General features: G+C 38.1%; 1 protein-coding gene across 1 annotated transcript in view; it reads right to left on the reverse strand.

Moving 5' to 3' along the window:
- Positions 1-15529, reverse strand: part of NWD2 (NACHT and WD repeat domain containing 2) — a 200580-nt gene that overhangs the window by 14158 nt on the left and 170893 nt on the right. The window contains exons 4-5 of the mRNA XM_017527301.2: positions 4091-4294; positions 926-1070 (exon numbers count right to left, since the gene is read on the reverse strand). Coding sequence (XP_017382790.1) covers positions 926-1070; positions 4091-4294 — 349 coding nt within the window. The remainder of the gene's footprint in view (positions 1-925; positions 1071-4090; positions 4295-15529) is intronic.

Genomic DNA, 15529 nt, shown 5'->3' on the forward strand with positions numbered 1-15529 from the left:
TACCAAATAGCTGGGGAGGTTTTTATTTTAATGTTAAATTAGATCCTACCAAATCCCTTGCACCACACCCTTGGATGGCTTCCCGTGTCACACAGAATAAAACATAAGGTTCCTATGATGGCCTGTGCTCAACTTCTATCCTCATATCTTCCTCCTTGTAAAAGTTAAAAGAACCAAAAAAAAAAAGCAAAGCTATCGTTTGTTTTTCCTGCTCCTGGAATGAGCTAAGCACGTTCCTTTCTCAGAGGTCTTGAATCTGTTGCTCCCTCTGCTGGGAATTCTCTACCTTAGATACATATGGCACTGTCAGCTCTGATTTTCTTCTGTAATTCAGGTCAAAAGTCATCTTCTTTTTGCCCACCTCATCTAAATCTGGACCCCCACATCCTTTATCAGTCACTATTATCCTATGACTGTGCTTTGTTTTATTCATAATACTTATCAATCACTTTTGAAATGATCTTGTTCATTTATTTGATTACTTGGCTATCATTTATTAGTATTTTCCTCCCTTAAAAAAATAAATTGCAGGAGACCTGAGACTTTGCCTTTTCACTAAACATTGTCTCCCCATTGCTTGGCACATAGGAACCCAATAGGTCCATTAATATTTGCTGGATAAGCCGGTGAATGATGAATGAACAGCTCAATTGAGAAATAATGGCAGAATCTGGTCAATTCTATCCAGTGTCACTTCTGGCTTCTTTTAAAATCACATTTTCTAGAGAAGCCTTCACGTTAAGGAAAGGCTTTTCTATGAATTAAAACAAAAGAACATTTGCTTCCCCAGAACATGGGAACATTTAGAAAAATTAAATTTCACCCGGCAGTAAATGAGATTAAATTTGCAGAACATTAAAGGGAAGCAGTAGATGTACATATTATTTATCTATTTCTTATTTTACTGAAGGAGTGTGAAAATTACCTGAGAACAGGTACCTCTTAGCCTGGCTGTGTTTCATTTTGCCCTTTTCGTGCAACAGCTTTACAGCAGACTTAAATATCTTCTTGATCTCATCTGATATCTCTTGCCATGTCTTCTCATTTTCAGCATTGGCAGAAGGCTGCATCTATAGAAATGTAAAAGGGAGAAATCAGTCTTACAATCATCAAAGAAAAATTGTATTTAAGAGCAAGCAAATTTCGGTTTGAAAGCCTACTACGTGGCAATATTATGATAAGTGCTTTATAGACAGTGTCTAGTTTAATCCTCCCAATAACCCTGAAACTTAGAAATTATTTCCATGTTGCATGTGAACTTGACCAAGTTACACAAGAGTGTGATCCAAATAGGGTGTGTTTGTTGGGCTTTCTTATATACCATGCTTTTTGCTTTTGAGTTTTGATACAAATGCCATAAGAAAATAATCTCTCTGGCGTCCTCCAAAGGGAAGAGAAAGTTAAAGGGGAGGTTGTTTTCACTTCATTTGTTTTGATGATCCACTAGGAGCTAAAATGGGAGGGCTGCCTAGCAAGAAAGTAACATGTATATAATCTTGACAGTAATCTTACTTGTACATTCACTTATTCAATAATAACTTATGCAGAAATATCATGTGGGGTTTTAGGAATAATCTCAATTTCCCTAGTGGATCATAAAAATAAATGAAGAAACAATTACAGCGAATTAAATAGTAACATATGAGAAAATCCCCCAGATCATATTATAAACTGGTTTATTGAGGTATCTGGTTATTTGCTATCTATATTTACTCCTAGCATCTTTAACTGGGAAATGGTTTGGGATTACCCCAGTATTCCCACCCAGAGAAACAATATTGTTACAGATAATTACTTTCAATAATACATGTGAGGGCAAAGAAGAAAAATCAAGGATTCTGATATGATTTCATGTTGCACAGAGAAAATGCATTACGTTGGATACCAGAATGACAAATACACAGATCATGAAAAGGAGAACCGTGGGTAACTCATGCTTGTCCTCTTGGAACTGCCTAGTATCGATTAAATCAAGGACATTCTCTTTGGCAGAGGGTTGGATGTCTATGTCTTCTTGCAGTCTCCCTAAATATTCTATGCAATGAGCAGGTTCATCCTTTCCCTCTTCCTCTTTCATTTGCTTTTAAGGAACATATCACAGATAAACTTGGGAGCCAAGTTGGAAAGTAGATAATAATGTTTCCATCATGCTCAGGCATGATTCAGCCTCACTGTGTCACTCTCCATAAGATGCATGAATATAAATGAAGTATTTAAAATGTTAAAGAAAAACTATGAACTTAACATTTTAAAAGAGACTATAAATAATAGATTTTACAAAGGCCTTCCTTCCCCAGGAAACACACGCACACACAAACTTTTCACAAAATAAAAAATACAACTGTCAAATTTGAAAACTCAACGTATGGACAGAACAAACACAGCTGAAGAAGAAACTGGTGAACTGGAAAAATGATCTGAAGTTATCTCCTGGAAAGCAGCATAGAGATAAGAAAATTTATCATGCGAATTGATCATGATTATGATCAGTTTCACGTGATCAATTTGTTGATTTTTCTTCTTCAGCCTCACATGTACTATTCAGAGTAATTATTTGTAATAATATTGTTTCTCTGGGTGGGAATATTGGGGTAAACCTAAATGATCATATGAAATGATCAATTTTCATCGATTATGTGAAGAGAATTAGAAACCGTGGAGGACAGACTGAGATGGCTGAATATGCATGTAATTAAGGAGCACAAGGAAAGAACAGAGGGAACAGAGGAAAGACATTGTTTGATGAGATGATGACTAAGAGTTTTCTAGAATTAAGAGACTATATAAATTAACAGATACAGGAAGCATGACATATACCAATCAGAATAAATAGAAGCATTATAGAAAAGTGGGCAAAACAATAATATTTTCAGATAAGTAAACACAGGGAGCTTCATTAATGGTACTTTAATCAATTAATATTAAGAATTAATACATAATTATTTCATTACATTATTGTTTAATACCAATATTAATAATTAAAAATCAATTAATATCACTAGTAAACCTTCATTGATGGGACTTACAAATCATATACTTCAGGAGAAGGAAAATTAGCCTAGAAGGAAAGTCAGAGATGCTAAATGGAAAGGTGAGTGACAATTGATGGTTTCTTAGCTTTGAATTTAGCAAATTTTTAAAGGTGCACAATGTGATGTTTTGATATACGTATACACTGTGAAATGATTACCACAATCGAGCTAACCAACAAATCCAGTACCTCACATAATTACCTTTGTTTTGGTGGCTGGTAAGAACACTAGAGATCTACTCTCCCAGCCAATTTCAGGTTTATAATTAACTATAGTCACCACGAAAGTTTGTGCCCTTTGACCAACATCTCTCCATTTCCTCTAAATTCCAGACCTTTGTAACCACAGTTCTACTCTGTCACCATGAGCTCATCATTTTTAGATTGCAATATAAGTGTGATCATATGGTATTTGTCTTTCTGGGGCTGGCTTAGTTCACTTAGCATAATATCCTCCCGGTTCATCCATGTTGCTGCAAATGGTAGGATTGCTTTCCTTTAAGAAGAGTGAATAATATCACAGTGTGTGTGTATATAAATGTTCCTTAATTTCCTTCTACATTTTATCTTTTCATTTGCTGACAGACACTTAGACTGTTTCCATATCTTGGCTATTGTGAACGATTGTGCACTGAACCTGGGAGGGTGGATATCTCTCCAAGACAGTGATTTTATTGCCTTTGGATATATACCCAGAAGTGAGTCATCCTATTTTTAATTTTTTGAGGAACTGCTCTGCTGTTTCCCACAGAGGCTGCCCCAGTGTACAGTCCCACCACCAGTGGACCAGGGTTCCTTTTTCTTCACATCTTCTTTAACACCTATTATCTTTCGACTTTTTGATGGCCATCCTAACAGGTGTAAAGGGGAGTGACATTGTGGTTTTCCTTTGTATTTCCCTGAGGATCAGCTTGGATTTACTTGTTAAAAGGAAACTTGGGGCCCAGGGCAGAGTAATTTTCTGTCTACTCTGCATTTTCTGTGCAGAACCACCCCTGGATGGCGTAAATGGCTGAAAGTAAAGGACAGATCCACAGGCTGGAGGGAAAGGCAGCTTACTGCATTTCTATTGCTTCTCAGCATTTCTGACTTGGGTCTGAGGTAATAGGCTGCCGGCACCGAGTTCTCATCTCGACAGTACCACTCCTCCAGCAACTTGGTCTCCATCTTTGCCTCTACGGCGGCATCCAAAATCATCTCAAACTCTGAGGCTTCAACTTCTCCAGGGATTCGGATATTTCCATATTTTTCACCTAATAGTCCCTGTGTATTAACAAGAAAGTTCAGTTTAGTGTATCACCAAGAAAGTTCATTTCAGCATTCACATCACATGGTCACTGAATAAATATTAATCAATAGATAACAAGATACATTGCTCCATCAGTTTTCTGTTTTGATCACAGTGGATAGTTGATTTCCTAAGTAAAATTGGATCAATTATATTACAACAAATTATTCACAGGCTGAGAAAAGAGACCGCATATCACATCAGATGAATTCAAAATAAAGAATTTTTGCAGCCCATTTACTTTCTCAAAGTTTACATAATACAACAAAAGCTGATCTCCTCCAAGATTTGTTTGTTCATATCAAAGAAAAATGACATGTTAGACCTTAAAAATGTTAAATATGTAAAGCCTCAAACCACAGAGCTGCTCTGTCAGAACTGACAGCATAATTCTAAGCTTCAGATTCACACACCTACAATAAAAAGAAGTATGACATCACTGAATGTGATACTACTAGTAACCCCACTGGTAACTTAAACAAAAAAATTCAAAGTGTAAACAAGAGAGAATTTTTTTCTCTATTAAACTGGTGAAAGAAATCTCTCACAGGAAAACAATGAACAAATATGTGCTCAGCCTATGTCAAGGCTTGAGAAAATAACCACAGAGTGCTGATGGGCATGTAAAATGACCTAGCATTTGAAGCCTAATCAGGCAATATGGATCGAGATCCCTAAAAATCTACCTAACTTTTTACTTGGGATTTTTTTCTTCTGGGAATTTGCCTTTAGAAAATAATTAAGGATACAAACAAAGACTTTAAGAAAAAGTTTGTGCTGAACTGGTTTCCTTGAGAGAATTGTGTAATGACCTAAATGTTCATTCAAAGGATGTACTACATTGTATCATACAACTATATTGATTTAGAGATATGTTTACAAATATATATTAAGTGAAAAGGGTAAGTTACAAACTGGTATACATAAGATGATTCCAGGCTGGGTGCAGTGACTCTTGCCAGTAATCCCAGCACTTTGGGAGGCTGAGGCGGGTGGGTCACTTGAGGCCAGGAGCCCAGGACCAGCCTGTCCAACATGATGAAACCCTATCTCTACCAAGAAATCCAAAAATTAGCCGGGCATGGTGGCATGTGCCTGTAATGTCAGTTACTTGGGAGGCTTAGGCACAAGAATCCCTTGAACCTGGAGGTGGAGTTTTCAGTGAGCCGAGATTGCACCACTGCACTCCAGCTTGGGCAACAGAATGAGATGTTATCTCAAAAAAGAGAGATGATTCCAGTGTTTTCATATTAACATATAGAGAGAATATTACATACATATGTTAGAGAGACTATCATGTATGTATCTATACCCAAACATACATGAGAAACATTTTATAAAAATGCAAAGCAAGGTTATTAATGGCTATCTTTGGATGGTTTTAAATTTACATAGGTCATTTAATAAGTTTATTGCTTTTTTATTAAAAACTTTTTTTTGGTATACATATATAATATTTTGTAGTGAGAAAAATAGCAGGTATTTAAACATTTTAAATGTAGTGGTGCAGGCCAGGCATGGTGGCTCACACTTGAGATCCCAGTATTTTGGGAAGCTAAGGCGAGCAGATCACCTGAGGTCAGGAGTTTGAGATCAGCCTGGCCAACATGGTGAAACCCCTTCTCTACTAAAAATACAAAAATTAGCTGGGCGTGGTGGCATGTGCCTGTAATCCCAACTAGTGGGGAGGCTGAGGCAGAAGAATAGCTTCAACCTGGGAGGCAGAGGTTGCATTGAGCTGAGATTGTACTATTGCACTCCAGCCTAGGCAGCATAGCGAGACTCCATCTTAAGAAAAAAATAGTGGTGTCACCTATTTGCTTTGTAGAGCAACCCTTTCATGGTTGCTGAGAGTGCTTAAGCCAGTGGTTCGTACAGTGTGGTCCTGGAAATACCAGGATCTGCAACCCCTGGGAACATGAAAATTCTCAAGCCCTATCCCAGATCTACTAAAAAATAAACTCTGGTTACAGAGTGAGCAATCTATGTTTTAGCAAGTCCTCCAGGTGGCTGGTTTAAGCTAATAAAACTATTAGCTTATGTAGCACTTAGTATTTCAATTAATCTTCATCTTATCTAGTAGAAATAAGGAGGGAACACAAAGGGCCTCTTATATAAGCCTACATTAACCAAAGCAATTTGTCTACTTTATTGTATCCATGAGACGCTTTCTGTTCGATCTGGGGGCATTTTTGTTCCTTCCTCTCGTTGATTAGCATTTTAGCGTAAACATCAAGCTGTGTTTATCCACTGGAAGGTGAACTGCAAGTTTGGCTTCCCTAGGCAGTACTTCTGACTACTTCGACTGCCTATTCAGTATTCACCATGCTCTTTCCATCTGAAACAGGCAGCTGAGAGAATAAGAAAAGTCCCTTGTAGATCTGTGTCCACATAAATTCATGACCTAAACTCTGTAACTCAATGATAAGCTCTCTGAGGGAGAGGCCAGAGCTGTTTATTCCTGGCTCACAGAAAGGATTAAAACACACAGTTGTTGACTAAATGAATGAAACAAGACAGATGAAGAAATCATTAAAGTTTGTTCTGCTCTTCTCTGAAGCTTCTGTAGTCAAATAAAATAGTTCAACTCTCAGTAGGTAGAGTAACAATTTGGGGAGGTACCAGTTTTGTGAGCAATATTCATTTCAGTCGCATTCCTTAAGCAGGTATTGTATAAACGTATCTCCGGTTGAACCAAGTCCTCTCTCCTTAGCATATAAGCCATCTCATATAACTGGTTTACTGAAGGTGACTGTGGATAACTGAATTCACTGACTCAAGCTCAAGCCTCCTCAGTACTAGCCTCAACAACCAGAAAGGAAGTAGATCTAACCTGGCTGTTCTTTCTGGCTGCAAAAGCCCCTTTGAAAGGGGCTAGAATGCAGGGATGCCACATTATTGGTATCCATCATTTCAGCATGGTATATGAGGGTTCTACAGAGCGTGTGTTATTATTCCCAACCCACTGTGTTAGCCTGAAGGCCAATTAAGAGCACTTCTATTTTAATCTGCATTGGGCTATTCTTGATAACAGGTTCATATAACAAAAATGACATACCTCAAGTTGTTTCCCAACTTCTAAAGATTTCCTCTTCTAAAATCTCTTATGCTAAACAAATAGGCATGACCTTTCATTTTACCACACATACAGAGGAACATTATCTTTCTTAGGGTAACCAACCTAGTGATTATCCCATTATCTTGACTAATTCTGGATAAGGACAGCCAGCACTCTTAGTTGGGGTTGTATGCCACTAAGAATGAGGTTTTAATGCTGGGATGAGTCACATGGATGAAGTAGGGAATAAGAGAATGTCTAAGCAGCAGGCATTGGTGGAGTCCAAAAACGTATACAGATGGAGTTTGGTCATTAGCGGAGGACCAGGAAGACAGGCAGCACGTTAAATATGAGATTTAGTAATTGACAACACTCCATCTAGTAGCCAGTGAGATTTTGGAATATCATGGACTCAGCTGCTACAATCCAAGGCAAGACCAGTTCAGTTTTAGGCATGAAGCAGGGAAGAGGACAAAATAGAGAGTACAGAAACAAGATCTCATCCCAGGACGCACCACCATGATTGCAGAGCAATGTGCTGCTGGTTCTTCAACTTCTTTCGGCTCTAAACAAGGCTGGTCCTAGAGACTAGGGTACAGTCAAATCTGTGGATTGGTTGCTAAAATGTGCTCCACAGATCACCTACATCTGGATCACCCAGGTTACGAACTAGAATGTAGGTTGCTAGGTCCATTCTCAGATGGAAAGAATATTGTGACTGAAGATTCTCAGGAACCTGCATGTTAAAATGAGGTTCCAAAGGAATGCGGAATTTGAGAGCGTTGCTGTGGGCAGTGTATATGTGGTCTCATGAGGAGTGGTTAGCAAGTACTGAAGGGGCAGGGCCTGGACCACAGTGGATCATTGCAAAAATTGAGGGCTATTTAAAAATTATCATTTCTGTTCAGTTGAGCACCTGGCACCAAATACTGCAATTATTTAATCAATATAGTAAGGCAATATGTTCCTTAAAGATTACTAAAAAAGAAAAAAAATCCTCATCCTGTTCAAATAACAAATATATATTGAGTGCCTACGATACATAAAGTGGTAATATAGAACCTCAGAAAAGTAATACTGTGCTACAGGCTTAAAGTTACTTATTGGATTGTTCTCCCTTAGACTTTTCCTTCTCTCTATTGATTCTTCCTTTAGGTAGAATGCTCATAAATCATGAATCAGTTAATTTTTAGGAGTCTGAGACAGGATTCCACCTCAGTCTTATCTTGCTATTTGAGAAACAGCAAAAGTGAATTTTGCTTCCACATTTTTCAGTAAGACATTTTTGGTTTTGTGTGTATGTATATGTATGTGTGTGTGTGTGTGTGTGTGTGTGTGTGTATGTGTGTGTGTTTACAGTTCTAAAATAACACAAAAATATTTACAAATAAGGCAATACACAGATATTTACCAGGAACCAGAGAATCAATTTAGAGAGGGGGCAGTCCAATTAGTTGCAAAGTCCAGTTCATATGGCCCAAGGACCAGAGCAGGGGTGGAGTTGGGAGACCAAGTTCAAGAGGCTAGCAGCTAAACTCTAGGCAGCAAGATAGATTCTACTGTTTTGTTTCCTAATTAGACTATTCCTTAGCTCTGCAGCCATGGGGAGTACCCATGAATAACTTTAGGGCAGCCACAGCAGCTATGATCAAGAAGGCATCCCTCTCTGTTCACTGGCAATAAAGTATTCATTCCAGCCACTGAAGAAGAAACATTTTCCACATCCTTCTGACCCAGTTCTCAAGAAGCTTGCTTTTTGCTTAGTTAAACCAACTTTGCCAGTTTTTAGGGAAAAAATTGGTGCAGAGGTGACAGACTACATTCAATTTTGCATTGAGATTAATTTTTATGAGTTACACTATTGATTCATCTGCCTATGACCCTAGGCAAAAGAAATGCATATAACTGAAATAATTTTCTACTTTTTATTTAATTGTTTAAACATTCTGTCAGTACATATGCGAACATAAACATATTCCCATATGTTTTTGCCTGTCTGTAGAAATCTATAATCACCTCTCTCCCACTCACCTTACCAAATGTGGAAATAAGTTTAAATCAGCCCATTCTTAAACACTGAAGACACATAATATCAGCTAGGCAGAAAGCAACAATACAACACTCAAATATAATCTGGGGAGTTAAGTCTAAAGGGCTGAAAAGTCTAAGAAAAATTTCTCAGACTTTTAACTGTAGTTTCTGCATGTATAATACTAGAATTACAAACACTTCTTGATGTTTTGGAACTGCATAGAGGTAGTGGTTGTACAACACTGTAAATGTAGTAAATGTCACTGAATTGTCCACTTTAAAATGGTTAATTTTAGGTTGTGTGAATTTCACCACTATTAAAAAATACTTTCTGAACTATTGAGCTCTTTAGAACTATGAACTTAAATGTAAAAAGATTCTCTACTTTTTCAAATCTCCTTTCCTTCTTTATATGCTGATTATAGCTACCTAAGCCACTGCTTTCAAAGGCTTAGAGATAACATTTTCCCTCCTCTCAATTGATTTTTTTCTTTTCCATTGGGCAAACATTGATTTCTTTCCACTCTGCTCTTCATGTGCAGTTAGCTCTGCCTGGGCTTGCAACTGAGAATCTTTGGGGTCTAAGTCTGTGGCAGGCAGTTTGCATTGTACCCAACAGAACAGAGGAGTAGGTATTCTTGAAGGTACTGATGGACTCAGTGTGTCCTTGACTTTACTCTGTGGTGGGATGTCAGGAAAGACAGGGGAGGGTAGACTGTTTGGGGCTATGGATACCACGCTTTGTTGGGCGTGAGGCAGCTGCTCCCTGGACTGCTGTTTGTGAGCCATTGCGCATGGGAGAGCTGTAAAGGAAAAGAGATCTCCACTCATCCTCCTCCACAAATTGGTGCTGTAACAAGCTGAAGCACATACTCTTTAAATGCCCTATTCTCCCAATCTAATCACCGGAGCAAGGGAGGTGGGTCTATTTCTCTCTTTCTATAAGCTTCTATTTGTTAAAATAGAATGTTATGATTTTATGCATAATTTTCCCTTCCATATGATCTCATTTAACACTCAAGAATCTGTGAAGTAGGGAGAGACACCAAGGCTCTCAGACCTCAGCAAGCTTGCTGAGATCATGTTTCCCAGAAGACAGGGTAGTGCCAGCATTTGAATACAGAACTTTAAATACAATAACCCCATTCTTTCTATTTCATCAGGTTATTTTGCTACTTCCTCTTCTGAGAGTATCTTAGAGTGGCTCATCTGATTGTGATAGTTCTTGCAGTCTGCACACCTGGCAGGGCTACCATGTATGGATGTGCAGGCATCCAGTTGTGTACTGCACAACTCCAGGGAGCACTGTTCACAAGGACTATGGCATGCTCAATGTTATATGCATATGCTATATGCCTTAGGTGTTGGTATTCTTTCTACTTGATTTGTTCCTTTGGGTGGGAGAATGGTGGTTTTGATGCATTTCCTGGAGCTCATGGCCAATGTTAAGAACTCTACTGTGGAGTGAGACCACCTGAACCCTGCCAAAGAGCCAGCTGCATCTCATTCACAACTTAACATTATTTACTCAATGATTTGGAAGTCAAGAAGCACCTATACATCTATTTAAATTTGTAATACAAACAGAACATACTTTATTTAGAAGTAAATCACAATGCAGTTACTCGAAGTTTAAGTTTCTCGTGTCACAAGTAGAAGGAGGAAATGGAGAAATGGGGATGTGATGGTTAATTCTATGTGTCGACATGATTGGACCACAGGATGCCCGGATATTTGACTAAACATTATTTCTGGTTGGGTATGCAACGTTTCCGGATGAGATGAGCACTTGAATTGGTAGACTGAGTAATGCAGATGGCCCTCCCAAATGTGGGAATGTACCATTCAATGCATTGAGGGCCTGAAGAGAACAAAAAGACAGAGTAAAGAAGAATTTGTTCTCTCCGCCTGACTACTGAGCTGAGACATTGATCTCCTGCAATTAGACTGGGACTTATATCATTAGCACTCTTGTTTCTTCGGCCTTTGCGATTGGACTGGAATTTATACCACCAGCCTCCCCAGGTCTTCAGTTTGCAGATGGCAGATCATGGGGCTTGCCAGACTCCATAATTGCATGAGCCAATGACTTATCATAAATCATCTATATATAGTCGATCGATTTTGTTTCTCTGGAGAACTCTAATACAGGAGGAGATGGGGAAATGATAATAATTTGCAAAAGAATAATGACAAGTGACTAAAGCATTCCCTGTTAAAATAATGCCCACATTAAAGATCATCTAGATAAGGTCTTTAAGAAAGGTTGTATTTTTGGCACCAACAGACATGAGGGTAATATTTTTGGAAAACTGTTCATTTCTCAATTATTACAGATACACACTTGTATGCAGCCTTGCCAAGAATGAATGTTAGCAGATATATCTAGCACATTAAGTATTCTTCATTCAAAAACATTCAATTATCTGGATATTCATGATGGTGCTGATGGTCGATAATAATTTCATATTTACTGGCATCTCTCTATGGGAAAAAAAAATTCCCACATTATGTATACAGTGAGCCTGTGTTTCACATACTACAAATAGGAGTCTCTGAAATAGGATATATTGACAAAGGGATACACTCATGGGTGCAAATACTTAATCTAATATGCAGATAAAGAAAGAATATTTTGAGGTTAGTAGAAGGCAAGGCATTAGGGGTGACCTAAGTAGATTGTTTTGTCTCTCTGAGTTTCAGCTTTCATATTTGTTAACAGAGATAAAACTCTTCTTTGTATACTTATCTGGCCACCTATCTTCCCTGATGTGTCACGAGAATCAAACAGGTACTCTGAAACGTAAAAGCACTCTGAAACGTAACGCACTTGGCAATAATATAAAGTATCGCTATATAAACATAGTTTATAGAGAAACATGTATACATGGCATACTAATACATGTATACACAGAATAGAAACAAATGCTAAGAGGTATAGCTGGGTAGATAGAGGAATGAAGTGCTTCTTGATAGAAAAGACAAATAGAGGCTAGAAGGGAGGAAAAAATGCACGGGTAGTTGCTTACAGGTGGTATGAAGGTAAGAAAATGTGTGGTCAGATAAGGACAAACTTATCAATGCTGCAGGGGTGGAGAAAAAGAGCTTGAAAAGAATTCTGCTGAGTTAACTGCGCTAGCTAGCTGGGACCACAGCAACAGGTGCACAGTCACCTTTACAGGGAACACAGGCAGTACTTTAAGGGCAGGTGGCACATGTAAAACAGAAGTTTACAAAAATGAAGCTGTTTGTATTATAATCAGTGTGTTAATAGCTATGTTTGCAAGAATTGAGTTACTTAAATTCAGTTTCTCTATAAAGGAAGCCAGCATTGCTATGGACTAGCTTGTGTCTCCTGAAAATTCACATGTTGAAGCCCTAACTACCCTTGTGACTGTAATGAAGATGGGGCTTTTAAAGGAGTGATTAAGGTTCAATGAGGTCATAAGAATAGAACCCTAAACTGATAGAGCTGGTGCCCTGATAGGAAGAGAGACGCCAGAGCTCTCTCTGCCAAGTGAGGACACAGCGAGAAGATGGAGCCTGTTCTAGGCTGCAAGACAGCCCTCCCTGGAACCTGACCATGCTGGCAGCCTCGTCTTAAACTTCCAGTTTCCAGATTGTGAAAAAAAATTTTCCGTTGTTTAATCTACACAGTCTCAGTATTTTGTCCTTGTGGCTTGAACTAACTGATACAAGCATAAAGATTAACAAAGTGAATGAGATTTTGTCAACGAAAGACCTGCTGTGTTTGGCAGTGATTGTAAAATGAGGCAGTCAAGTCACAGATTAGGTAATTTAGCAGGTTCATCTAACAGATAGCAGAACAACTAAACTGATGCTTCAGTTAACTTTCTTTGAGACCTAACAATTCTCAGCTTTCTCAGAGTCACATTATAGCTTTACTTCTTTCTTGAAACTGACATTCGTGTTTTAATTATAGTTATCAAATATACACTCTTAAACTCACTGTTGAACTCCTTGTATTAATAATAATTCTGCTACTTTTTATTCACTGCAAGATGCTTTTGTGTGTAACAAAGTGTCATTACTTGGAAACACAACCATTATTCTTTAGAAATATCGGAACAAAGGGAGCAGCCATAAGGGTGAAAGCACTGTATAACACAGCCACATGAATGGAGCCATTTCAGAGTTTACAGTGAACTTACATTAGTTCCAATAACCCTAACCCTGGCAGTTGCCTTACAAAATTGAGAACTGTCAAATGTGTAAGGATTACTGGAATTCTAAAATGCTAGAGAAAGAATTCACTGGGAAAGTGAATACAAAAGGAGCCAAGGGTAGTTCAGGGAGTTTCACACATATTAAAAGTGAGATGTCTGTGCTATTGAAGTGGTGCTGTCCATGAAGAATTAGAGGTGTGGATCTGCGGGCCAAAAGATTAAGCTGGCTGGAAGAGCAGTCCTGGAAGTTATCGAGGACTCATTCAGTAAATACTTATTGAGTATTTAACCTACCTTTCAGGGTGATCAACTGTTTCTGTGTGCTCAGGACTGTCCTAGTTTGAACACTCAAAGTCCCAGAAACTGCCCTGGTCCCAAATAAGCCAGGACAGTTGGTCATGCTAAGACAGTCATGGTCCCTGCTCCTTTTGTGCCTTTTTTTTCTGGGAGAACAGTCAGATATTTGTATGGATTAGAGAGTTTGAGGGGCAATTACAGAGCAGAAAGAGGGTGGAGCTGAGGGCCACCAGCCTTGAGTGTGTCCACAGAAGCAGAGGGTGGAAGAATGCAAAAGTATCGCTAAAGTCAACAGAGAAAAGAACACTCTTCGAAATGTTTATACTTTTCGAAGAGCTGTTATAGAGCAATGGAAAAATGGACAAAGGACATGAACAGGGAAATGCAAGTATGAGAAATAATAACGCTCACCCTATTAACAATCAGAACTGCAAATGAAAGCACAAATGTGGTAAGATCTTTTTGCTTATCAAACTGACAGAGGAACATAATGAGCATACCTAGTGGTTTCTAGGCAACTAGGAAATAGACACTCTCAGACACAGAGTGCCAATAAAAATAAGTATAACATTTTGAGGATGTAGTTTGGCAGTAGATGTAAAATTTCACTTTTAGAAAGTCATCCTATTTGCAGAAAGATTTGTGTGCAAAGAAGTTCAACAATTTTTAGCTTATATCTTGGCCTTATATAAGAGATGTTTGATTTACCAGTGTTAATATAAACAAGAAAACTGAGAGTAAAATTTCCCACCAAGATGATGAATTCACATAATGTGTGGGACGTAAGTCTGCTCTAAGTTTTCATCTTTCTATTTCTGAGAAACTACAAAACCGAGAACCAAAGAATAAACAACCCAGTTGACAGCTCAATGTTTTGTCATATTTTCAAGTGTTTTTTAAAAAATTAATAAACTATTTTTTGGGGAACAGTTTTAGACTTAAAAACTGAGTGGACAGTACGGTCAAAACTGAATGGAGAGTACACTCTAGTTTTCCCTATTTTTAGCATCTTACATTAGTACAGTATATTTGCTGTAATTAATGAACCGATATTGGTACATTTTGATGAACTAAACGGTTTATTCAGAGTTCCCTAATTTATACTTAATGTCTTTTTCCTGTTTCAGGATTCCCTCCAGGGTACCATATTATACTTACTTTTGATTTATCCTGGGCTCCCTTTGGCTGTGACCTTTTCTCAAGCTCTATTGTTTTTGATGACCTTGACCATTGTAAAGAACAGCAGTCACATATTTTGTAGGATACACCACTAATGGAATTTACCTGACATTTTTCTCATTATTAGACTGGAATTATGGATTTTTGGGAGAAAGATCACAAAATTTAAGTGCCATTTTCATGATATTAAGGGTACTTACTATCAACATAGTTTGTGAGCATCGACACTGACCTGGCTAAGACAGTGTTTGTTGGTTTCTCCACTGTACAGCTATTCCTCTCTCCTCATTTTCATCCTGTACTCATTAGAAGAAAATCATTATGTGTAGTCCACATTTAAGGGGTGAGAGGCTCCCTCTTTTAGGGGAGAGTATCTACATTACATAATCTACTTAATTTATTCTGCATAGAAGACTTGTCTCTTCTTCCTCATTTATTAATTTATTCAATAATTTATA

The sequence above is a fragment of the Cebus imitator genome, unplaced genomic scaffold (genome assembly GCF_001604975.1).
Source record: "Cebus imitator isolate Cc_AM_T3 unplaced genomic scaffold, Cebus_imitator-1.0 Scaffold47, whole genome shotgun sequence".
NCBI classification, from domain to species: Eukaryota; Metazoa; Chordata; class Mammalia; order Primates; family Cebidae; genus Cebus; species Cebus imitator.